Genomic DNA, 24,283 nt, shown 5'->3' with positions numbered 1-24,283 from the left:
TTTTTTAACCATTCTTCTTGAAAGCAAACTTAATAAGTGTTATCTTTGAAAAGCAAAATTCTGAAATGAAAATAGTTTATATCAGCCTATTGATTCACTAGACTTTTTAGTCTGGCAAATGGATTACATAGCCAATAAGATTGTGTCAGATACTTTTAATAAAGTGAGATGCTAAAATTACATGAATGGGATGATTAAATTGGCATTTTGTGATTTTTCATCTCACAAAGTGTTTATTAAATACAGCTAGACACATATTAAACAGGCTTCTTTTTAACAGCTACCAGCGAGACCTGCAATTAGGTTGAAAGTACTCACTCCTATTCTGCCAGGCTTTCTTGTTTAGGTGGGTTTTCACAGCAGCATTAGTTTATGTTGGAACTTTGGATTTATGGTGAACTCTCTTTCGCTGTAATGAAATCGACCAAGAGCCATGGAACGATACTGGAAAAAGTAGAGAGTTATATCCTAGTGCATTTATAACACTTATATGCTAGTTTATGCCTTCTAAATTAGGTAAATATTTTTGCCTGATTCCTTTGCTCCCTTGTAGTTTGTGGCCTGTGGGATTATACCTTCATGAATGCTGTCTCCTTTGTCTAAATTATCCAAATCATAATTACCCCCCAAGTAGGTGTGATCTGTTCTCTGAAAGTCTTCATTGCTGTGTTAAGATGTATTGCTCTTAATTTTTCATTTACTTATTTGTATGTGTAGAGTACTTCTTTTACTGTTATCATATTTTTGAGGTTGGAATTCAAATTCTTGTATTTCTTGTTAATACCTACCACAGAGTTTGATGACTAAGAGATTCTTAACAGTCATTCGAATGAGTGAATAAATAAATGCATCTCAATTTGAACTTCCAAAGACAAAGTCAACCATCTATATTCCATTCTGGTCACCAGACACCTGGACGTCGTTTTGGTCCTCTCTCCACTCACGGTCCTTCCCGTGTGGCCCTGATCTCCCAGGATGCACCATTGGTACCTTCTCCTCATCCCAGTTCAGACCCTTCTCACCATCTCCCATGATTCTTTCTCTTCCCTGCATTACATATGATCAGAGAATCCTATTGAAATTCTTCAATGGCTTCTTTTTTTTTTCCTATTTTTTCTTTTCTTTTTTTTCCTTCTTTTTCTTTGTTTTCTTCTTCTTTTTTTTTTCTTTTTTCTTTTTTCCAATGGCTTCTTAATGATCTGTGAAAAATAGGCAAAATCCATAACACAGTTGACAAAAAGTTTGCAAAATCTTCCCTCTATCTTCTTCACGAACTCCTCTGCGTAGTTATTCACCTGGCTTTCTGGATGCTGTTCACAATGCCCTCCATTCAGTCCTGCCCAGGATCTTTGTGTATCTTCAGGGAACATGCCCTTTCCCTAGGGATTTCCTATTATCGTGCAAGCATACTTGAAACCTCACTTTGTCTGGGAAGACTCCCCAGGCTCTGTAAACTCTTATCTCACAGTGTCTTGAAATCATCCTTTGCAGCAATGCTATAGAATTAATTTATTTAGCATGGAATTAATTAGTTAACTCATTCTAGGGGTTCCTTTTCTAAAATATGAGCTCTGTGAGTTACTGGTCATTACTTGTTGTATTAATTGCTCCCTGTACCCATCTCCAAGATCAAGGTCTTTGCTTGTTGAATGATCAATAAATACTTTTGAAGAAATAAGTCAATAAGAAGAGATACCAGACACATAAAGTAAATAGAAGTGCAGAATCAGGTAACAGTTGTTTGGGGGTTAATAAAATCTAACTGCATTCATTTAGAGTCTCTTGGTCGGGACTCATCTTCAAGGTTAGTTTTACCTTGTACAGGCACCTCAGAGATATCGCAGGTTCAGTTCCAGATCACCTCAATAAGGTGAATATCACAGTAAAGTGAGTCACACCAATTTTTGGTTCCTCAGTACATATAAAAATTCTGTTTACATTAGACTGTAGTCTCTTAAGAGTGCAATAGCATTGTGTCTTTAAAACAACGTACATACTTTAACTTTAAAATATGTTATTGCTAAAACATGCTGACCATCATCTGAGCCTTCCACAAGTTGTAATCTTTTTGCTGGTGGAGCGTTTTCCTCCATGCTGGTGGCTGTTGACCGATCAGGGTGATGGCTGCTGAAGGTCGGGGCAGCTGGGGCAGTTTCTAAACTAAGACCACAATGACGTTTCCCAAATGGATTGACTCTTTCTGTCATGAACGATTTCTCTGTAGCATGCAGTGCCGTTTGATAGCATTTTACCCACAGCAGAACTACTTTCAAAATTGGAGTCAGTCCTCTCAAATGTTTGTGCTGCTTTATCAACTAAGTTTATGTCATATTCTAAGTCCTTTGCTGTCATTTCAACAATCCTCACAGCATCTTCACCAGGAGTAGATTCCATCTCAAGAAACCACGTTCTCTGCTCGTCCATAAGAGGCAACTTCCTCATCCCTTCAAGTTTTATCATGAGATTGCAGCAATTCAGTCACATTTTCAGGCTCCACTTCTTTTTTTTATTTCATGTTCCCTTATTTTTTATTATTTTTAATTAATTAATTAATTTATTTATTTATTTTTGGCTGTGTTGGGTCTTCGTTTCTGTGCGGGGGCTTTCTCCAGTTGCGGCGAGCGGGGGCCACTCTTCATCGCCGTGCGCGGGCCTTTCACTGTCGTGGCCTCTCTCGTTGTGGAGCACAGGCTCCAGACGCTCAGGCTCAGTAGTTGTGGCTCACGGGCCTAGTTGCTCCACGGCATGTGGGATCCTCCCAGACCAGGGCTCGAACCCGTGTCCCCTGCATCGGCAGGCAGACTCTCAACCACTGCGCCAACAGGGAAGCCCCCTTATTTTTTTTTAATGTTACTTTTTAAAAATATATATATTTATTTATTTATTTAGGCTGTAACGGGTCTTAGTTTCGGCATGCGGGATCTTTAGTTGTGGCATGTGAACTCTTAGTTGTGGCATGCATGCAGGATCTAATTCCCCAATCGGGGATCGAGCCCGGGCCCCCTGCATTGGGAGCATGGAGTCTTACCCACTGGACTGCCAGGGAAGTCCCGATGTTCCCTTACTTTTATTTTTACTTATTTTTTAACTTTTTATTTTGTATTGGAGTATAGTTGATTAACAATGTTGTGTTAGTTTCAGGTGTACAACAAAGTGATTCAGTTATGCATATACATGTATCTATTCTTTTTCAAATTCTTTTCCCATGTAGGTTGTTACATAATATTAAGAAGAGTTCCCCAAGCTTCACTTCTAATTCTAGTTTTCTTGCTATATCCACCACATCTGCAGTCACTTCCTTCACTGAAGTCTTGATCCCCTCAAAACCATCCATGAGGGTTGGAATCAGTTTCTTCTAAATTTCTGTTAATGTTTCTATTTGGACCTCTTCCCACGAATCATGAATGTTCTTAATGACATCTAGAATGCTGAATTCTTTCCAAAAGGTTTACTATTGACTTTGTCCAGGTCCATCAGAGGAATCACTATCTATGGTGGCTATAGCCTTACAAAATGTATTTCTTAATAAGACTTGAAAGTCAAAATGACTAGCAGGCATGAAAAACAACATTAATCTCATTGTCCATCTCCATCAGCGCTCTTGGGGGACCAGGTACCTTGTTGATGAACAGTTATATTTTGAAAGGAATCTTTTTTTCTGAGCAGTAGGTCTCAGCAGTGGGCTTAAAATATTGAGTAAACCATGTTGTAAACAGATATGCGTCATGCCTGCTTCTTTGTTGTTCCATTCATAGAGCAGAGGCAAAGGAGATTCAGCATAATTTTTAAAGGCCCTTGGATTTTCAGATGATAAATGAGCACTGGCTTCAACTTAAAGTCACCAGTTGCGTTAACCCCTGGGAGGAGAGTCATCTTGTCCTTTGAAGCTTTGAAGCCAGGCATTGACTTCTCTCCAGCTATGAAAGTCCTAGGTGGTGTCCTCTTCCAATAGAAGGCTGTTTTGTCTGCATGAAAATCTGTTGTTTAGAGTAGCCACCTTCATGCATTATCTTACCACTACAGCTTTCTCCATATCAGCAATAACGCTGTTTCACTTTCTTCATTCGTGTGTTCACTGGAGCAGCACTTTTAATTTCCTTCAGGAACTTGTCCTTTGCTTTCACAACTTGGCTACCTGTTTGGCACAAGAAACCCAGCTTTTGGCCTATCTCAGCTTTCAACATGCCTTCCTCACTAAAGCTTAACCATTTCTGGCTTTTGATTTAAAGTGAGAGACGCGTGACTCTTCCTTTCCCATGAACACTTAGAGGCCATTGTACGGTTATTAATTGGCCTCGTTTCATTATTGTTGTGTCAGGGAGGCCTGAGGAGAGGGAAAGAGATGGGAGAACAGCCAATTGGTGGGGCAGTCAGAGCACACACAGCATTTCTCTGTTAAGTTCCCTGTCTTATATGTGCCTGGTTCCCCAAGGCAATGACAATATTAACCTCAAAGATCACTGATCACAGATCACCAAAACAAATATAATAAGCAAGAGAAAGTTCGAATTATTGCCAGAATTACCAAAATGTGATGCAAAGACTCAAAGTGAAGAAATGCTGTTGGAAAAATGACACCTGTAGGCTTGCTCCAGGCAGGTCACCACAGAACTTCAATTTGTAAAAAATGCATTATCTGTACAGTGCAGTAAAGGCATGCGTGTACTCTGCGTACAGCCTTCTCTCCTAGAAGACCTCCTCACGCTGTCTCTGCTTCTGCTTTGGCAGTTGATGGACAGTGGCAGGAGTGGAGCTTCTGGAGCCGGTGCTCCGTGACCTGCTCGAACGGGACCCAGCAGAGGAGTCGGCAGTGTACTGCAGCCGCCCACGGGGGCTCCGAATGCAGAGGGCCCTGGGCAGAAAGCAGAGAGTGCTACAACCCTGAGTGCACAGGTGAGGCCTGATGACTGCATTCGAAGGATGCCTGCCCTTTAGATAATGTGACAGGATCGTGCCAGACGGTCGTGGAATCGTCAGGTGATTATACATTTCTAGTCAATGAAGCCGGTTGTACCAGAGCTCATCCTACTGTATGTTACATGAATAAAGTAACAAGATTCAACAGATTCTTAAATTAGATGAAATTAATGAGATTAGATTAAATTTTGATGAAATTGATGAAGTCTAGCACGGAGCTCGTGTTCTTTACAAGTAAAGGTCAATGTCCATTTGCAGCTTCTGACAAACTTACAGAAACTTCTGTTCATCACAATGCTCTACATTTGACCAGCAAGTTAAATATTTGTGTCCATTTGATTCATGGTGGTAGATTAATAAAAATTGAACAGACAGTCATGGGCCTCAGATTTTCAAATCCCTAAAGCAGTGTGCACTGGACGACTGCCATTGACCTTGACGTATTTCTTTCAGCCAATGGTCAGTGGAATCAGTGGGGTCATTGGAGTGGGTGCTCCAAGTCCTGTGATGGCGGCTGGGAGAGGCGAATGAGGACCTGCCAGGGTGTGGCAGTGACCGGGCAGCCGTGTGAAGGGACAGGCGAGGAAGTGAGAAGATGCAGCGAGCAGCGATGTCCTGGTGAGTGAGCTCAGATCGTCCCCAGGGAAACACTTTGGTACCTGGGGGGAAAAAAGGATTAAAAACATTGTCATTGGTTAAAGGCCGTATTTCCTCAATGGAAGTATTGCTAATAATAAGTGGCAATTTACTTCTTTCCATAATGTATGAGGTTTTGTCTGTTTATGTGTCATAGGCTGTGCCTTCTATACATTTTTAAATTATTTGCTGAAAAATGGCATTGAAAAATGTAATAACACCAAAGTAGGCATATTGAACAATAACACGGCTAGAAATTTTTGAAATTAAGTTAGGGTACTGTTTTTTTTTTTCACTCTCTTTATGAAATATTTGTTTACTGAGAACACAAAACAAGTTGCCTTAGATTATTTTACTAGAAATATAGAGACATCAGTGTGAGGTAGATTAGTAAGGAAATAAAGAGACGAGGTTGAAACTCAGAAACTTGTAAATTCTGCTGTTAATCCATCCTGATGTGTGACCTTGGACACCCCAGTTTACTAGCCCTTGCCCCATTCCCACTGTAAAAGGAAATTCCTGTGAGTAACTCACTTTAAAATAACAGCATCACACCTTAATTCATAGTGAAAAAATGGAAGTATTGCTACACTGGAGGATTTTACATATGAGCATAGAAAAAAGAGAAGGTCAGAAATTGCCCAGATTATAAATCATATTATATTATAGGTCATAAATTTTAAAAGCTCATTTAGAACAAAGACTCCTTCCTAAGTGTGTGTACATTTCATAAAATACTATTAACACGCTCAAGACTCAATAAATAAGTGAAAATTCAGATTTTAGAATGATACCATTGGCAAAATTTTATAAACATACTGGAAAAGCTAATAGCATGGAATTTAAAAACTTCATAGCTGGGTATAAAGTTCTGAACTTAGAGAATTTGAAGACCCAGTTAGAGCCCTTGTTGCCACTAGTAACTGTTGTGGGCAAGCTCGCCGATCTTGGGCTATCTGGTCCTAGTGGGTGTGGTGACTTCAGCTGTTTGAGATTCCTTTTCAGTTCAGGAAACTATGGATTTTTGTCTCTATGTAACATGACTACTGGGATTTAGAAAAACCAAGGAATTCTAAGAGCTATCCAGGGATCAAAACTTTTTATTTCTCCATATTTAGAATTCTAAAGACTTTTCATGGTTCAATAGCAACAGAAACTGGACTCTAAGGGTAACAGTATATCAGTGGTATTTTTTTGGTTCTTAAAAAAGATCTAAAATTAGTTTTGTTAATTCTTAAGGCCATATGAATCCAGAATGATAAGAAGTAACCAGCACGCAGGACTCTGTTTAGAAAGATGCCTATACAGATTAGCATCATGAAATTTCTGCTGTGCTGCATAAGAATTAAGAAGCATTAAACAAAAATATTTCTTTTGCCGAGGGAGAAATTTCACTGGAACAGTAGGCATGACTAAATAAGACCCTTTTAACATCTGAAGTTATCTGAACTAGTCTGAGCGTGCCAAGGTTCTTAACTGGTCCTTTAAAACTGACTTTTATCTGCATATATAGCGGTAAGATGGTGGTGCTTGCAATCAGCTTTATAAAGATTGCCACCTGCTGTTTGGAAAACATTTTACATCTCTATTTACAAAAAAGATATTATACCTTATTTGCTAGGTTTATTTGCTGGCTTTCGTGCTTTCAGGGAGACTGAAAAATTATCATATAAAACTGTAAGCACTTTTTAGATTATATAATATATATAATTATTTTGGTATTAACCGTAACATTTTCATTTTTCTCTTTTCAAAAATATGATTTGAAATCCCCTCAAGTATGTAAATAACATTTTTGAATTAAAATGAATTATTGAATCAGCTAAACAATTCACAGATTAGTGCTTATACAGGGGTAAAAAAATAAATATATGTACCAAGCTTTTGAAAATATATCCTAATCTTGCACCTTCATACAAATCACATTATCCATTAAAAATTATATGTGACTATTAATTTCAACAATGCTTTCTGCCTCTGTATAGAAATTTTATCAAAATAAAGGAGGTTTTTTACTTTTAATATTTATCCTTTAACTTTTCAATGCACAGCCATGTCATCCCCAGATTATTTTATCAAGAAAGCGGGATTTATAAATAACTCAGTTTTCCACGGTGGACTTGATTTATATATTGGCTTTTCAACTCCGCACAATTGTTTCTCTGTAGTTAATATATATTCCTTTATGATTAGAGCATACGTTTCCTAATTTCTGCCATTAGATTGCTCCAAATTTACACATTGACAATATAAATTGAGAAAACTTTCAAATTATCTTAACAGTTGCTAAGGCATTTTTTCTCATTTTGTCAGTGATAAAGCCTGAACAAATGTCTCTTTTGAAACAATGTTTTTTTCTAGTATTATTTTTAGTACTGTTCTCTCTTAATTTTTCTTCCTCTTGCTGGAAGCAAATAAACTAGTATTTATCAGATTGCTCATCAGATGAAGCTGGGAGAAAACTCGCACAGCTTCTGCACAGCAAAAACTTAACACGCAGTTTGTTGTAATCCTGTATGACTCTACCTTGACCAGTTTAGCAATATTTGGCTACATGCTGATCATTCGCAAATGGAAACAGAAAATTTAAGCAGCACGTTTTACCTTTTTTATTTCTTCCTTTCAGTCCACATTGTTTTGACAGTAAAAATAAGCATATTTTAAGAGCCACTTAATTTTTTTTTTTTTTTTTTTTTAATTTTACTTATGGCTGTGTTGGGTCTTCGTTTCTCTGCGAGGGCTTTCTCTAGTTGTGGCGAGCGGGGGCCACTCTTCATCGCGGTGCGTGGGCCTCTCACTATCGCGGCCTCTCGTTGCGGAGCACAGGCTCCAGACGCGCAGGCTCAGTAGCTGTGGCTCACGGGCCCAGTTGCTCCGTGGCATGTGGGATCTTCCCAGACCAGGGCTCGAACCCCCATCCCCTGCATTGGCAGGCAGATTCTCAACCACTGCGCCACCAGGGAAGCCCCCCACTTAATGTTTTTTAGTGAATAAAACGAACATTAATGCAATTAGTAAACTTCTTTTTGGGTTTAAGGTTTCCCAAGACACTAAACCTGAAGCGTTAGCCCTTGGCATTTCTCATCCCCACTTATTTTCCTCCCCTCACACATCCTGACCCATGAATGGCCCTGAGATCCTGCCCCTGGGCTTTGGTTGCTTCCTGTCTCTCTCCAGCTGTCACCTGAGTGAGAACTGTCACCTAACAGACCTTTCCAACTGGGGTATCAAATCAGACCCTTATGCCCCCAGGGGAGCTTTTCTGTCTGAAGTTCTCCCTCCTTCTTTCCAACCTCTTTCCTAGTGGGGAAGTCCACCTGGGTCAAGTCTTTCCTCCTGGGGCCCTGCTTTCTCCTGCCCCGGCCACTGCCTTCCAGCGGAAAGAGTCTGGGGAGTGTGGTCAAACCAAGGCTGGCTTGGGCCTCATTGTCCTGATACATTAAATGGGATAATGATACAAGCCCAGGGGATTGTTTCAAGGATGCAGTGATAGAATACTCTAGACCAGAGTGATTAAAGTGCAGTCCAGGTCTTCTATGTCCATTACCCATATCATGACATCAACCCCACTTTCTAATCTCTTCCACACAGGTTCTTATCTGATGATTCTCCCCTATTCATGGCCTTAGTCATGTGACTCTCTCATTAAAAAACTTCCGTGGCTTCTGGTTCCCTGCCCGATTCCGTGCATACTGAGATCCCGGGGATAGTAGTGTCCCCATCAGTGGCTCATTTATACATATGGCAAATCTCTGTATGTAAAGCAACCAAGCAGACGCAGTCTCTGGTTCCTGGATCGAGAGGCACGTATTCTGTCCCTTCTCTGTTGCTTGCCCTCCTATTCACCTGGACTTCCCTAGGGTCCCGGGCCCTCATCTTCACCTACTGAATTAGGAGCATCTTGGGATCCCAAGCCATTAGAAGCTGTCTTCTCACTTAAGCATTCTTTCTCCCACAACTTCATGGGTGCTCTTTCTTTTTCGAACCCTTATAAACTTGCTTTGTGCTTCCCTTATTATATATTGCTATTATATTTTCTTTTATATATATATATTTATATACCTCTTAGCTAGAATTCCAGCTTATTGCAAATGAGCTATATATTTTCACCTTCCAGATCCCCTTCTCTGCATTGACTGTAGCAGGTCCTTAGATATATGCTCTTTTGAATGTATTTATTCCATATCATAAAATCTATAACTGGACTAATGAAATCATCTGTGTAAAAGCATATGAATACACTTCAAAATGACTATAATAGTAATACATTTTATAATCTTACTTTACTCTTTCAAAATGCTGTTAGATTACTTAATTAGAATTTGAATGGACATTTTTAGCACATCTACTATTTTTATTTTGTAGTTAGAATTTGTGGCATGATCCTTCCTTCTTTAGAAACAAATCATCGAGATGTTGGGGGCAAAAAAAAAAAAATATGTAACTTTCTATAGCAAGTTACTCAGTTTCCCCAAATCTCAGCCCAGCTTATTCTTTTAGGCCAGAGCTCCTCAAGGTGGTCTCGGAGCCATTTGTCGGGCTAGCATGGGTCCCAGGTTTGCCCAAATAGGGATTCTTAAGGCCTTAGGGCAGCTCACAAGACAGGAGGCGGTGGCCCGCGGCCTTGAGCCTGAAGCAGCCTTGCCCATCACCCTAATGTGCCTCCAAATGTTATCATTTGCTCCATCTGCCATGACCTGGGGAAGGCCGTGGAGTGCTGTTATCCTCAGCAGTTCCTAAAATGATGTAAGAAGGCAAGTAAGCACAGCACAGACCTCACGGGTACTCCAGTATAAAACTTCGTCTCATGAAAAGATAGTTACTTAAGAGCTATTCCCCACAGTTAAAGTTATCTATTTTTAAATTATTATTTAACTTTGCTAACAAGTTGGAAGTAGGGTGACCTTGTCTAAGTCAAAATATAGAATTTAAAAAATACTAATTCAGAATTTTGGGGTGTGTGTTATGTATAACACATTGTCAGACCAAGTACTCAAACAGGCAACCTGAAATGCACACTGTTCGCTAGGGAATTCAAAGTTCGTGGTTTGCTGACTTCCAGACTTGGAAACACATTTTTGCAAAATACTTACGTACTTATTTTAGTGCAACAAATGCTTAGAGATGGTGTAACATTCTCTGAAAATGGGCTGAGAGAGATGTTTGATGCACTGAGGTCCACCACCTCCTCACTGAGCAATTTCTCTCTGCCTTGTTTTGCCCATGTTTACAGGGATGACAATAATTGCATCCACTTTAAAGGTTATGACAATTATTTGAATGAAAATATTTAATGTGCTTAGAAGATTGCCTAATTCATAGTATGTGTAAATATTGCTGTTGTAACGGTGTAGCAACTTGAGACTGATAACCATCATTCTCTATAGAAGGAAGGCTATTATGAAACACATCTGATAAACACCCCTCTTTTTCCCTTCAGCCTTATTAGTAGCGCCATGAAGTCTTCACATGTGTAGGGTCCACTGCTGAATTAGAGCTGTAAACTGTGTGAGCACAGAGGCTGAATCTGTCTTACTTACCTCTGTACCCCCCAGCACAGGGGGTTCCCAAAACATAAGAATTAATGAATTGCCAGCAAATGAAATTTGAAATATGGGGTCATGCATCGTGCATAATTTTTTCTTTTCTTTTTCTGCCTGCAGCTCTACAGTTTAGAATTAATTTCTCTTTAATGCTGAAATTCTAGCGTAAGTGGTAAAAACTAATTTTCCACATCAAATTCATTTAAGCCCTGTATAATTTTTGCTATTTTTAAGAGACAGAAAATCAGTTTGAATAGACAGATTAACAGCTAATCACTAGGTAATTGCCACCTTGTTTTAAGGGCGCATGCTAACTACGTACTTGTGCCTTCAAATACAGTTGTATCTTACAGATGGGTTTTTATATCTTTGCACTAGTGAGAGCAAACCGTGGGATCTTTCCGCTGATGAACAGAGTTGTGGTTCCATTTTGCTGAGGCATAAAAAAGCAAGTGCTTCATATTGCTACACAATAATATGTTTTTATTTTGAGCACAGCCGCGTGGCCTGAGCTAATTATACATTTTCTAATTTACAAAGTGCACGCAGGTAGCATTAAACAGAAAACAAAACAAAACAAAACAACACAAAACAACATTAACACAAATCTCTATCTCCAGCTTTTGCTTCTCTCCTGCGCTTTCGTGCCATACACCAGCCAGCTTTTTGCTACCAGGATGCACTCAGATAGCTCACACTCAGAACTGTTTTCAGCATCTTCTCTCCCAAGTCATATCCTCCCCGTGTGCTGTCGCTCAGGGTAGGGCACACCAGACTCTCTCCCTGGATACCTGAGTTTCATCTTTACTCCCTCTCTCGTCCTCACCTCCTACACCTGCCCTGGAGCTGAGCCCATCCCTCCTCCTAAACACATTTGGAATCCACCCACTTCCTGCAGCCACTTCCTGTGGTTCCACAGCCCTTCTTCCCCAGTTACACCCTTTCGATTGTCACAGGCCTCCTTGACGTCAGTCTCACTCGCCTGCAACCCACTCTCCAAACTGCCAGGACAGCATTCAAAACATGACATCTATTTCCCTCGCCCTTAAGTTCACACCTCTAGTTTACATCGTCATCCTCACCCCCTCCTCCTCCTGCAGTGACCCACCTCTGTCTGGCCTCAGCTCTCCCAGGGGAGATGTTCCCAGTGCCTTGGATGGACCAGGCTCTCCTTGCCCACGTGGTCTTGCCACGTGTGGTTCTCGAGGCACAGTTGCCCATCCTTGGTGGTTGACTCCTCCTTGTCCTTCAGTCTCAACTTGGACATCCTTCTGGAAATCCTCTGCTGGCCTGCTCACCCCTAAAGTACCCCTAGAGCAACCGGGACTCCTCTGGTCATAGTGGGAGCCTGACGGCACCGTAATGTCTCTACTTCTGTGGCCCTCGACATCTTGGAGTTGAGAGGCTCTGTCTATTCCTTTTTTGTGCAGTACTTCCCAAGGAGACTGGGACATGATGGGTGCCCAAGTATTTGTAGAATGAATGAGTTCCATTCCTGCCACTGAGAAGACCCCAGGAAGCTTCTCACCCCTGGGGACTTCATAAACCTAAGATGGAAGAAAATAAATTGTCATTTTAATATCTGGGCTGTTTTGCTTTGGGTATGAGCAGAAATAGACCTGTTTTCTGAACTAAATTTTTTTTTTAAGATTTAATCTTCAAAGATGCCAAATCACCTTTGATGAAATATTTAAAGCAGCTGCGGGATTTGACATTCCTTCTAAAAAGCTGAAAATCCTGAACCGATTTGCAGCTTTGAATCTCTGATTCCTCTGTCATCTTCCCTTCGTATCATTTGTGTACTGAGTTTCTATCTACAAGAAGCACGACGAATCCAAACTTTCATGCATTTACAGAGGAGAAAACAAAGTTTGCTGACTTCTCTAGGTTTAAAACAATTACTGTGATTTTTTTTTTCTTTGGTCTGGTTAAACAACCTCACATTGATTGTCACCAGGTAAATGGGAATTAATACTTACTTGAGTGGCGTGGTTGGAAAAGTACCTGCTGAATCAGCTTCTTCCTTGACCGGTCAGGATGTATGCAGTTCATACCAGGGGCTTCTGAACAGGGTCTCCTGGACCCTTACCAAGTCAGGCACAGCCCTACCAGGTCAAGTTTTGTAAATATCCAGTACCATGGAAACCCATTTTGGCTAATTTTTAGGAAACCTATGGTAGCTAACTTCTCTCTCTTATTGCCCTTAAATGAAAATGACTACCTACTGCTGGCCTATTTCACACACACACACACACACACACACACACACGAGTCCTCAGTACTTTGCAAAATCATCCTCATTATCTGTCATCTTAAGCACTGGAGTCCTGGAAAAATAGATCTTCTGAACGTATTTGGTAGTTTTAGGGTTAAAAGCACATGTGTGTCTATAGTTCCCACTGTCATTTACCAGGACCTGTAAGTGCTATGTGCCGTTACGAACGAAGCAAAACAGAAAAAGCCCTGTCTTCCTGGCGCTCACATTCTAGCAGGAGCAGGCTAATAATAATACGACTAATAAATAAGGAAGGACACCGGGTAGCAGTGTACGGTGAGGGGTGTCTTGGAGAGCAGCTGGGGCAGAGGAAGGGCTGGGGTGAGAAGGCGGGATTCCAGAAGAGCCTGAGGGCAGCGGAGAGGAGCCGTGAGGAGGTGTAGGGAGGGAAGGGGGAGGTGTGTCCTGGGCAGAAAGAACAGGTGCACAGGCTGTGGGGTGAGGGTCCTCCTGGAGTGGGAGAAGCCCCCGGGGGGCAGTGAGAGTGGATGGGGGGAGCTGAGGAAGGGGCCGGACTGAGGTGCCTTGTAACTGACGCTCCTTTCAAGGCCCAGCGTTGTACCTACACGGAAAGAAGAACCCTCCCCCACGTGGTACACCTTTAAAAAACAGTGGAGCGCTCACCCCTATCCTGCCTTGATTTTGAGCCTTGAAATCAGTTCCAGGTGTGGGCCTGGTACACTGCTCGCCCTGTTGGCTCACCCGTGCCATCTAGTGGTGAACGCTTGCAATTACCAGATTTTCTGACCCTAAGGTGGGCGGGGGCAGGGTGCTCTTGTGGGAATAACAATACGTGTCCAAGGGGGGGGGAGGTGATGAATTGGGAGACTGGGGTCGCCATGTATACGCTAATATGTATAAAATGGATAATTAATAAGAACCTGCTGTATAAAAAAATAAGTAAAATAAAATTCAAAAATTCAGAAAAAAAGAAAAGAATTAAAAAAAACCCCACAAAAACAGATGAATGGATAAAGAAAAAAACCCAAAACAATACGAGTGAAAAGCTTTCTGAAAACATACAGGGAAATGAAGACCTCCGGGTGTAAATTGCTCCTTCATTGGCTTATGTCAAGCCTGAATCAGAAAAAAAACCCTGAAAGCTATAGCAACAAGTTTTATGAAATGTACTTCAACGTCAATGGAACTGAAGAAATTGTTTGAAAACAGAAAAAAAAAGTACAAGTGAAGTGAAAGATTACAAAGGAAGAGTGAATGAGGAAAACATTGAGCAGAAGTTGGATATAGATAAACAAAAAGAATACTCAAGTGTCATAGTAATATCAGGTTAATTAATCAATTCAATAGAATTATATCGAATTAATTAATTTTATAGAATTCAACTATGGAATAAACTATGCATGATGCATTTTGTGAGTTTTAACATGTATTATAAGTTTCCTTTTCATATTCTGTAGTAGTTTTGGTTGACATTTACAGAAACACAATTATCATCTGTTCCAGTGTTGTCCAGTGGGGTAGCTTTTAAAATTTAAACTTACATTAATTCAAATAGATATATTTAAAACTCAGTTCTCAGTCTTGCTTGCCACATTTCAAGTGCTCGATAGCCACATTGACTAGACGTCACCGTACTGGACAGTGAAATTCCCACTTCCGTCACTGCAGAAAGTTCTACTGGATGGGCTAGTCTATTATATTGTTTCCTCAGTAAAACTGATGTACTCGACAAACATGTTCTGAACACCTACTATGTGCTAGACAGCTTAGCAGTTCCTTACAGCAGATTAAAGAGAAATAAAGTAAAGCATCATTAGTCTCCTAAAGGGCAAAATTTAGGAATTGAGGAGTTTCACACTGTAACCAGATGCTTTCCATCCATTGTGAGAAGAGATATAATACTTGTATATTCAATGACTGAGGTACCAAGGAAGGCCCCCCAGAGAATACACCATTTAAGATGTGTTTTAAAGATATACAGGAATATTACCAAAAACAAACAAACAAACAAACAGAAAAACAAGGAGGGGAGAGAGTATCTTAAGTAGCGGATATAGCTTTTGCAAAGTTAGGGAAGTGTAAATTGGTGTGGGGTATCTGGAGGGTGACAGTTAATTCTGTGTGGCTGGTCCATGGGACAGTAAATGTGAATCATAATTGGAGGGCGAGGTTAGGGCTTGCTGGAAGGGCCCTTTCATCACAGCAAGCACAGTCCTCTTTATCCCATCAGATAACTGGAGAACCATGGAAAATTTTATGCAGCAAGTTATGGGATTACTCTTCATTTTAGAGATTACTTTTTTGATGTGGCATAAAAGAAGGAAGTTGCTGGAGAACTGTAGCACTTTACACCCTGCATCCCACATGTAATTAAAAAATATATATTTGGAATCCGAAAAAAAATATCAATTCACCTCTCTGTGCCTACCTGTTTTCCCTTTTGATAAATGGGGCTAATAGTGTCTGACTTATAAAGTTGTTGGGGAAAGTTAAATGAGCCCATTCATGTAAGACTGTTAATAAGGGCTCAATGCTATTACTGTTATTAAGGGTTTGAAATTATCTAAGGAAAGCATTTAACATGAGGAAAATGTAAGGGGTGGATGATTCTGCAAAGGATGCGGGGAATGAGACAGGAAGAAAGAATAGTCCAAGTGCTTGGTGGAGGCCTGAGAGAGAAGAGCTTTCTAAGACTGCAGGGAAGGTTTAGTGAGTGATGACCGGGGTGAGCGTATTGGGTTTGGGCAGTAGGAGATCACTGGTGGGTGAGGAGGGGACATTTATGAAGACGGGCCTGGTGAAGGTTGGATCAACTGCTAATCCACCCACCGAGCAAAGATTCCATGACTCGGAGACAGGAGCCTATGGGTTTTACTGAGAACCTAGATTTATATCCATATATAAATGTAAACTCAGCGTGAGGGAGATTATCTTGAAGAATCCAAGGTAGCATAGAGGGTGTGCAGGAGTCAGGGTTCTAGAATCCAGTTCTGCTGATACCTCCACCAGCTCCATTGCCTTAGACAAGCCTCTTCTTTGGGGGCCCTGGTGCCCCCATCTGTAAAGAAGAAGGAAGTGGATTAGGTGATCTTCAGTGCCACTCTCAGTTCTGAATGCCCACGAGTTTCAACCACTCATCTTATTTCAGGTAATTATAAAGTGAATATTATTTCAAGATGGCAATGTCTCAAGCTGCATTCTTCACCTACTAACAACTGCAATGGGTCCTAATGAGGTCATACATTCTGAAGTAGAATTAGTATCGGTAGAATTAGATTAGCATGGGTTCAATAGTATATTGTCCCCAAAGGAAGAAATTGCTCCCTGGACATCACACTCCTGTATATATTAGATACTTGTTATTTTGTAGGCCCTTGTTTACTTACTAAAGGTATTTCTATAGCCATATTGTCATTCATGTATTCACTCAACTTTGAACAACTTCTGTGTGCCAGACACACCTTTAAGTGCAAGATACAGAGATGAGAGGACCCAACTTATCCCAGGCAAGTTGTGAGGACAAATATCAGAACATATAAACGGCAATTCTGTGTGAAAGCACAGCAGGGGTTCTGTCTGGAGAAAGGACAGATGTGTTCTTTCATAGACAGACCTTCTTCTTTCACAAATTCTTTGGCTTTCCATGAACATATTTCTGGTGTGCATCTGTTATTCTTGAAATTCCCTTTAACTTGCTTACCTCAGTAACCAAATGGAGCTTTTGAAAAGCATAAGGCTAAAAGATAAAATCTGTTAATTTTTATATAATGTAGTATGATAGGCATCATACTTATATGAAGAAATAAAAAGTTACGTGTTTTTGCCCTTCGTGTTTATTTACTCGTATCACCTACAGTTAATAATTCTGATATGGCTTTCAGTTTATTAGAAATCATTTTATTGTATGACATCCCCAAACTTTATGAATATAGGTGAATACTGGAAAGATTTTTATGTATATGCTTGAATATAATGTTCAATTTATAGGCAAATCCAAATGACCTTTTTAAAAAGCCTGCACAGTAAACACTTTCCAAAGAAAGTACATTTCTGTGAGGATTTTGTAGATAATGAAATGAAAGCTAGTGGTGTTTTGTTTCTGAAGACATCTCTGACATTTCAGTAAACAATACACTTTTAAGAAATGAAAGCTCTCTGCAGTCACAGAGATGCGTTTCAGGATTGCCTATTGCCAACATTTAAAAAATAAACACCACCGGCATTCAAGTCCCTCTGTTCTAAATTGCAGCACCTTATGAAATATGCCCAGAGGATTATCTGATGTCTATGGTGTGGAAAAGGACTCCAGCAGGAGACTTGGCCTTCAATCAGTGCCCACTGAATGCCACAGGTAATGTAGGATGACCCTCCAAAGTTGACCACCCACTAATAGCAACATGCTGTGTTCCTCACCATGCTTTGTCCTATGTCCAAAAATAAATCTGTCCAATAAGCAGTTAATAAAACAATTTTAGTAAAGGGCTTCCTAAGTGGAGCCAATGAAGAGACCTGGAAAATCTTGATGATGCAGTGGTTTCTCAGTGTGACTAATATGCATTGTAAAAATAATCAAAGTAACAATTTCACATGCATGTTTGTTAAAAGCGCGAAAATGTACGAACCCAGGTTTTCAGCCCGCCTCCCAGTTCTGTGTCACCTCCCAGCCTCCCTGTCATAAAGCTCTCTGTTTTTGTGACTCGCAGGCACCGCTAGCAGACGCTGCTCGCTCAGTCTTCACGGAGTGGCCTTCTGGGAACAGCCGAGCTTTGCAAGATGCATATCAAATGAGTACAGACACTTGCAGCATTCAGTAGGTGCAAAAGCCAGCTTTAGTACTTGCTCTGTTTATTTTTTGCTAATGATCGCTGTGTGAGAATTTAATCTTCTGCTATACAATCAAATCAGTAAAATCTCTGAAAAAAAAATGCCTGAAGGAAAAAAGTCTGTGCTAGAAAGCTAATTTTTATGTCAGTGCTAAACTGTTTTGTTCTTAGGGTTTGGGTTTTTATGGATCCTGCTTGGATCCTGCTATTTAAATGAATGGATTCCTTGTCCAATGAGGGAAAGGCGTGAATAAAATCTGCTACTCAGGCTTATCTATAAGAGTTAAACTATGTATTATGATTGGCACAAATCTGTGTTACATAGTACATGAGACTTATTTCAAAATACCGTACATTTTAAAATTAAATTCTTTAGTACTTTAGTAGATGGGAAATGATAAAGCTGTGTCATGTAGGTATCAAATTTCTCACTGCATTTTGACATTAAGACACCAAAAAAAAAAAGAAGAAGAAGACAGCGTTATTGTATCAGAGAAAATTAGCTGCTTGCAAAAGATTATATGGGACAAATTTTCAAAAATAGCCCCTCTTCTCCCACACATCATTGAATTATTCACAGAGTATGCTGTATGAATATTTCGAGCACAGTTAAGTGTCACTTGGTGTTTTACGAGTACAAGTCATTGTCATTTTCGGAGACTGTTGTCATTCATCCTGACAGTCGAGAGAGCTTCCTGCGTGAACAAACATCGCGGGGCTCAGAACAAAATATGAGCCGGAGCCGCTGGAGAGCCCAACGTTGGCAGGGATGCTGTTCAGTTAAGAGCCTTGAAGTTTTGTTGTGCTTATGTTTTCTTTCCATCTTCTTACAGTTGCTCACAAATAAGCCTTATTCTTAAAAAAAAATCCTAAAGAACATTCTTGTTTGTGAATGGAGAAGTAGCTTGTACAATAAGAACGCTTCTTAGTGAAGTAAATATATTTGATTATCAGAAAAACAAAAAGCACATTTTAAAAACATCTGAAAACCAAATGCTGTCTAATATGCTTACTGACCAGATCAGTCAGTAAACTGATGATTATTTGGCTACACAGACCCTTATTTCTATTATTGTGTGTATGTACATTCATATATATATACATACATGTTATTGTATATATATACATAAATACTGATTACACACAAATGCATATGTTTAATAATATATATTTATGTGCATATCAGTATTTGGTGATATTTGGCTTCACTGAGCCTTATTTCTGTCAAAATTGAAATATTTCAGAATTAAATATATATATATATAACCAAGACTTTCTTATGAATTTAATTTTTAATGAATTTAATTTTCCCCTAATTTTAGACATTCGACTCTGTTTACTTAATCTTAATAATATGCAATTTAGTTCTTGTTTATTCATGGTAATAAATATGAGAAGAATTGCATGGATTAAGTAAACCATAGGTCAATTCTTATAAATTTGTTAAGAATGAATAATATCACTCTTTGGCAGAAAATTTTTCCTTCCTAAATTCAGTGTTTTGCACAGTAGTATTTAAACGAGTCTGCGTTCTGCGAGTACAAGTCATCTGATAATGGAGAGAAACAGAAACGCTCAGTGAAACAGGAGAGATGGTCTCGGATTGTGAGTCGCATAGAAATCACGCAGTCAGTGCTAGGACAGCCGATGTGTCCTTGCCCGTGCTGACTTGCAGACAGAAATCAAGTGCGTGATTTTGTAGAAAAAGGAGCAGCCTCAGGGCATTCAGCTTCCACAGAGGACCAAGCACTCATCTGGGCACTTTCACAAATTAACTTCAGTCCCCACCACAACCTGTTAGTGGGCATCCCTGCCCCAGGTTGAAGCTCCGCTGGGGAACAGTCCAGTTACCTGAGGCAAGGGTGAAATCTGCATCCCAGGTACAACTGTTCCAAAATGTAACCTCCTTTCTGGAGGCCTTACTCCCTCCTGAGCCTTGGATTTGAAATCCTCTGCCCTAGATTCTGGTGCTGGGGGCACCTTCTTCTGGTGGTGTGTCCTTCGGAAAAGTCATGTGATCTCACTCAAGTCTTGGCTTGCTATTTGCAACTGAAATCGGTAGCCTCATCTTAGCATCTCTGGAGGTTTTGAGGAAAAGTAGATGAGATACCGTATGTGAGATGTTTGCAAAGCAAAGAGGTTTGTAACTCTGAGGTATTAATATCTACAGGTAAAGAAAATGGGTTGTGTAAAAAAATTATCTCCGTAAGAGTCAAATTTTAGAACTCAACAAGTTACTAACTTGAACTCTTCATGTGGAAAAATACAGATAGATATAGATGAATGGATAGATAGGTAGGTAAGCAGATGGATGGATGGATGGATGGATAGGATTGATGTCACATTTTTTTTTTTTAAATCAAGTGACGGTTTTTTAAAATAAATTTGTTTATTTATTTATTTATTTTGGCTGTGTTGGGTCTTCATTGTTGGGTCTTCATTGCTGCGTGCAGGCTTTCTCTAGTTGCGGTGAACGGGGGCTACTCTTCACTGAGGTGTGTGGGCTTCTCCTTGCAGTGGCTTCTCTTATTGTGGAGCACAGGCTCTAGGGCCTGCAGGCTTCAGTAGTTGTGGCATGTGGGCTCAGCAGTTGTGACTCACAGGCTCTAGAGCGCAGGCTCAGTAGTTGTGGAGCACTGGCTTAGTTGCTCCGCGGCATGTGGGATCTTCCCAGACCAGGGCTCGAACCCATGTCCCCTGCATTGGCAGGTGATTCTTAACCATTGCACCACCAGGGAAGTCCCAAATGTCACATGTATTTTTGCTCATGAATTCTGTTTATATACACATATAGAAATATATACATACTTATACATCCATACATACATGCCTCTAGTACTTGCCTAGGGACCATGGTCTTCTCTTTTACAAGTTCAGAGAAGTATAGGACCAATGTATGCCTTAAAGAATGGTTACCTAGTACATCGAGCTCATCATGTGTACTCTGAAAAGTCAGTTGGAGGTGGAAATTAAATCCCCTTCCTTGCATGCTTGTACTCTTGTGGCTTTACATACTTTGCCTGAGTAACAAAGCTAGGTAGTGCTTACGATGTAGAGTAGTTCTGTCTCCCACAAATTCTTAAATTACCTTGAAGACTCTGCCTCTCCTCTAGTAGAGTTTGTCATTTCACAATTTAATATTCTATTTTCTTTGGGGGATTCCATTTCTTGCCACTCTATATTCAAAAAACTCATTAAATATTAATTGTCACCCACTGCAGATAATTATTTAAAATAAGTAGATCTGTGTTTTCCACATAGATTACAATATATGTACATACCCACATAGATTACAACATTTTGTATGCCCATTTTATAAAATTATATGAAGACTAAGTTTGAAATGACATTTTATCATCAACAAACATTAGTTGAGTGTGTCCTATGAACTCTCATACTTATAAACCAATTGAGATAGACAGAAAGGTGTCGTTAATCAGTTTAATATATAAAATCACTAATCTGTCATATTGAACATTTATTGAATTCCTTGAGGACAGAAACCATTTCTTTTAATCTTATTTCTCTAGTGCCCAGCACAATGCTAAGCATATTCTAGATATTCCATAGATGCTTGTGTAAAGAATGACTCTGCCACTTTTCTTATCAGGAGGGGGATGCTGGCAGCTGGAGAGTTCTAAGAAGGTGAGGTACCAGACTTAATGTTCGTGAATTTTAACCACAAGAAATTAATAAGTATTATCCCTCACGTGCAATTTTCCTAACCCAAAAATATCTAGAAGTGTGGAGTGATTTATGACATTACTTCATGAACTTACTTGGCCATTGCAGAAGAATTTCAGTAAGCTAAAATTCATGAAGTCTCTTGGAAACTTTGTAAGATACAAAATTAAACACTATGATCCAATGGCTGTTTATTAAAAAAATAAGTCACAAACAAATGCACACAGTTTAAAAAAATGAGGCTAGAGGAATAAAGTGCTTAATGTAGTGGGATTCTTGGAGATTTCATGTGTTTTTTCCATATGTTAATATTTCATTTCATATTCTGGGATATTTTTTGAATTTTGTACCAAGCAAGGTAGAAATAATTTCTGAACCTATGGAGAAATAGGCACAGAGTTCAGGCACATTAAGAATAGTGTCTCTTTTACTTATAAAAATATTTGGAGAAAATGGGTGAATATTGTGGACCAAGGGGGCCAGTCCCACCCCTCCCCAAATTAAACAAACATACTGCCTTGTCTCTGGTGCACCTGGACAATCAGGGTACCTCTCTCTCTCTCTCTTCCCCCCCCCCCACCCTGTCCTCTCTCTCACTCATTCTCTCCCTCTCTCTCTCTCTCTCTTTTATTCACATACAAATACATGCCTACACACACGCACCCGAAGTGACAGATGACATAGAACTAGCAGAATGGATGCCCTCTGCAGGTAGACAGTTCCAGAACAAGGTCACAGATATTCCCCTAGCAGAAGTCCCTCCACATGGAAATTTGAAGAATTGATATAAATGTTTCCTTTGAGGTCACTGTCCTTTGTAACCTCTGTTTCTATTTTTCAAGACATCATTTAACAAATGAATAGATACAGAAGTTGGAGCAATGATCTGTCTAGTCATGGAAAGGTTGATTTTGTGGGAAAGGATGTCAAGGAGCTTGACTTGTGGTTTAAGGACTTGTTTCTCCAGTTTTCCTCTACTTTTATGAGTGTTAATTAGAGAGAGAGAGAGAACGATAGAGAGAGATGGGGTGGAAGGTTAAGGTGAGTGAGAGGGAGACAGAGACAGAGACAGAGACAGAGACAGAGACAGAGAGAGGCTGGGGTGGAAAATGCACTTGCTGCTTCTTGCAGGGCCCAGCAGGAGGGCAGGTGAAACAGGATTGGAGGTACACCACAGAGTGAGTAAATCACTCAGCTTATTACACACAATAAGCACTCAACACTGAGTTGTGAAAATAGAAGAGGGAGTAACAAATCCCTCCTGGAAAAGTCCAGGAAGGAGGCAGTGATCTCTGGTCTGGCAACAGGTCTTGGACAAGCATGAGTGGGGAGTTGCCGTCCCCTCCAATGGGAATGGCTCTCAGCTGCGTGACATCGGGTCCTCCAGGGAAGAGTCTTCACGTCACTCAGCTTAGTGGTCTCTTTTTAAGGAGTAACAGTTACCCCAGGAAAGGGGGTCTTGACTTTACTCATTCTCCCTCTGTTCCAGTGAAGTACATCGCCTGTCAACGTTCTTGTCTAAAGTAACACTCTTAGTTTATCACTCCAAAACACTCATAGTCCTACAGGGGATGTTTCAAAACAACTAGCGTGGAAGTTCATACTGGCCACTGTGACTCATTTTGAGCTATTCATCGTGTCTTAAGGTAGCTTGAATCCTGTAAGTTTCACACTAGTTGAGTAGGAATCGTAATACCAAAGAAATCACATCATAGCATATGCTTTATATTAACCCATATTCCCTACCTTCCAGGTGAATTTTGCTCCATTGCAACAAAACTTCTCACACATCACACTTTGTTGGCCACCACCTCGTTGCACAAATGCCAAACACATTGCCTAAAAGAGGCTAATACATTTGATGACTGCAGCTTATTTAGAGGAAAGGAAGAAAACAATGGCCACCATAGTTTTGTTTACACCAAATATATTTTGAGCCAGAAAGTGGACAAGTCTTACTGTTTTTTTAATGAGCAATTGCAACACAAAGAACCGAGTGCTATGGTCCAGCCAACCAGGGGAACTAGCAGATGATTTTAATATTTGAATATTCATCACTTAAGTAAAGGTAAGTGAGCCTGAGAGAACAAGAGTTATTTGTTCTGCCCGTTTTTTGCAGTATAATGTGAGTGTTTATTAGGAGAGAGAGAGAGAGAGAGAACAGTAGAACGTTGGAACACAGCAAGTGATAGGGAAATCGGGAAGAAGCTAGACCAGTAGATTTTTAATCCTGGCTGAACATAATAACCATGTGGGAGTTCTTTAAAAAATACCAATTTGGGAAGTTCACCCAAGGCCAGTTAAGTGGAGTTGTTACTAGCCTATAGTGCACATTCAATAAATGTGAACTATTATTGTTATTAATTACAACATTAATTTGGCATTCATATACATGTATTTCTACTTACTTGGCCCTCTCATGGAAGAATGTGGACATCCTCCTT

General features: G+C 40.0%; 1 protein-coding gene across 2 annotated transcripts in view; it reads left to right on the top strand.

The window, feature by feature from the left end:
* ADGRB3 (adhesion G protein-coupled receptor B3) overlaps window positions 1-24,283 on the top strand; it is a 780,347-nt gene that overhangs the window by 326,705 nt on the left and 429,359 nt on the right. For both annotated transcript variants that reach the window (XM_036871882.1, XM_036871883.1), the window contains exons 6-9: window positions 4,729-4,893; window positions 5,371-5,535; window positions 17,582-17,683; window positions 18,036-18,142. In XM_036871882.1, coding sequence (XP_036727777.1) covers window positions 4,729-4,893; window positions 5,371-5,535; window positions 17,582-17,683; window positions 18,036-18,142 — 539 coding nt within the window. The remainder of the gene's footprint in view (window positions 1-4,728; window positions 4,894-5,370; window positions 5,536-17,581; window positions 17,684-18,035; window positions 18,143-24,283) is intronic.

Source organism: Balaenoptera musculus, chromosome 12, assembly GCF_009873245.2.
Source record: "Balaenoptera musculus isolate JJ_BM4_2016_0621 chromosome 12, mBalMus1.pri.v3, whole genome shotgun sequence".
Taxonomy (NCBI): Eukaryota; Metazoa; Chordata; class Mammalia; order Artiodactyla; family Balaenopteridae; genus Balaenoptera; species Balaenoptera musculus.
This window is presented reverse-complemented; position numbering and strand designations above follow the sequence as displayed.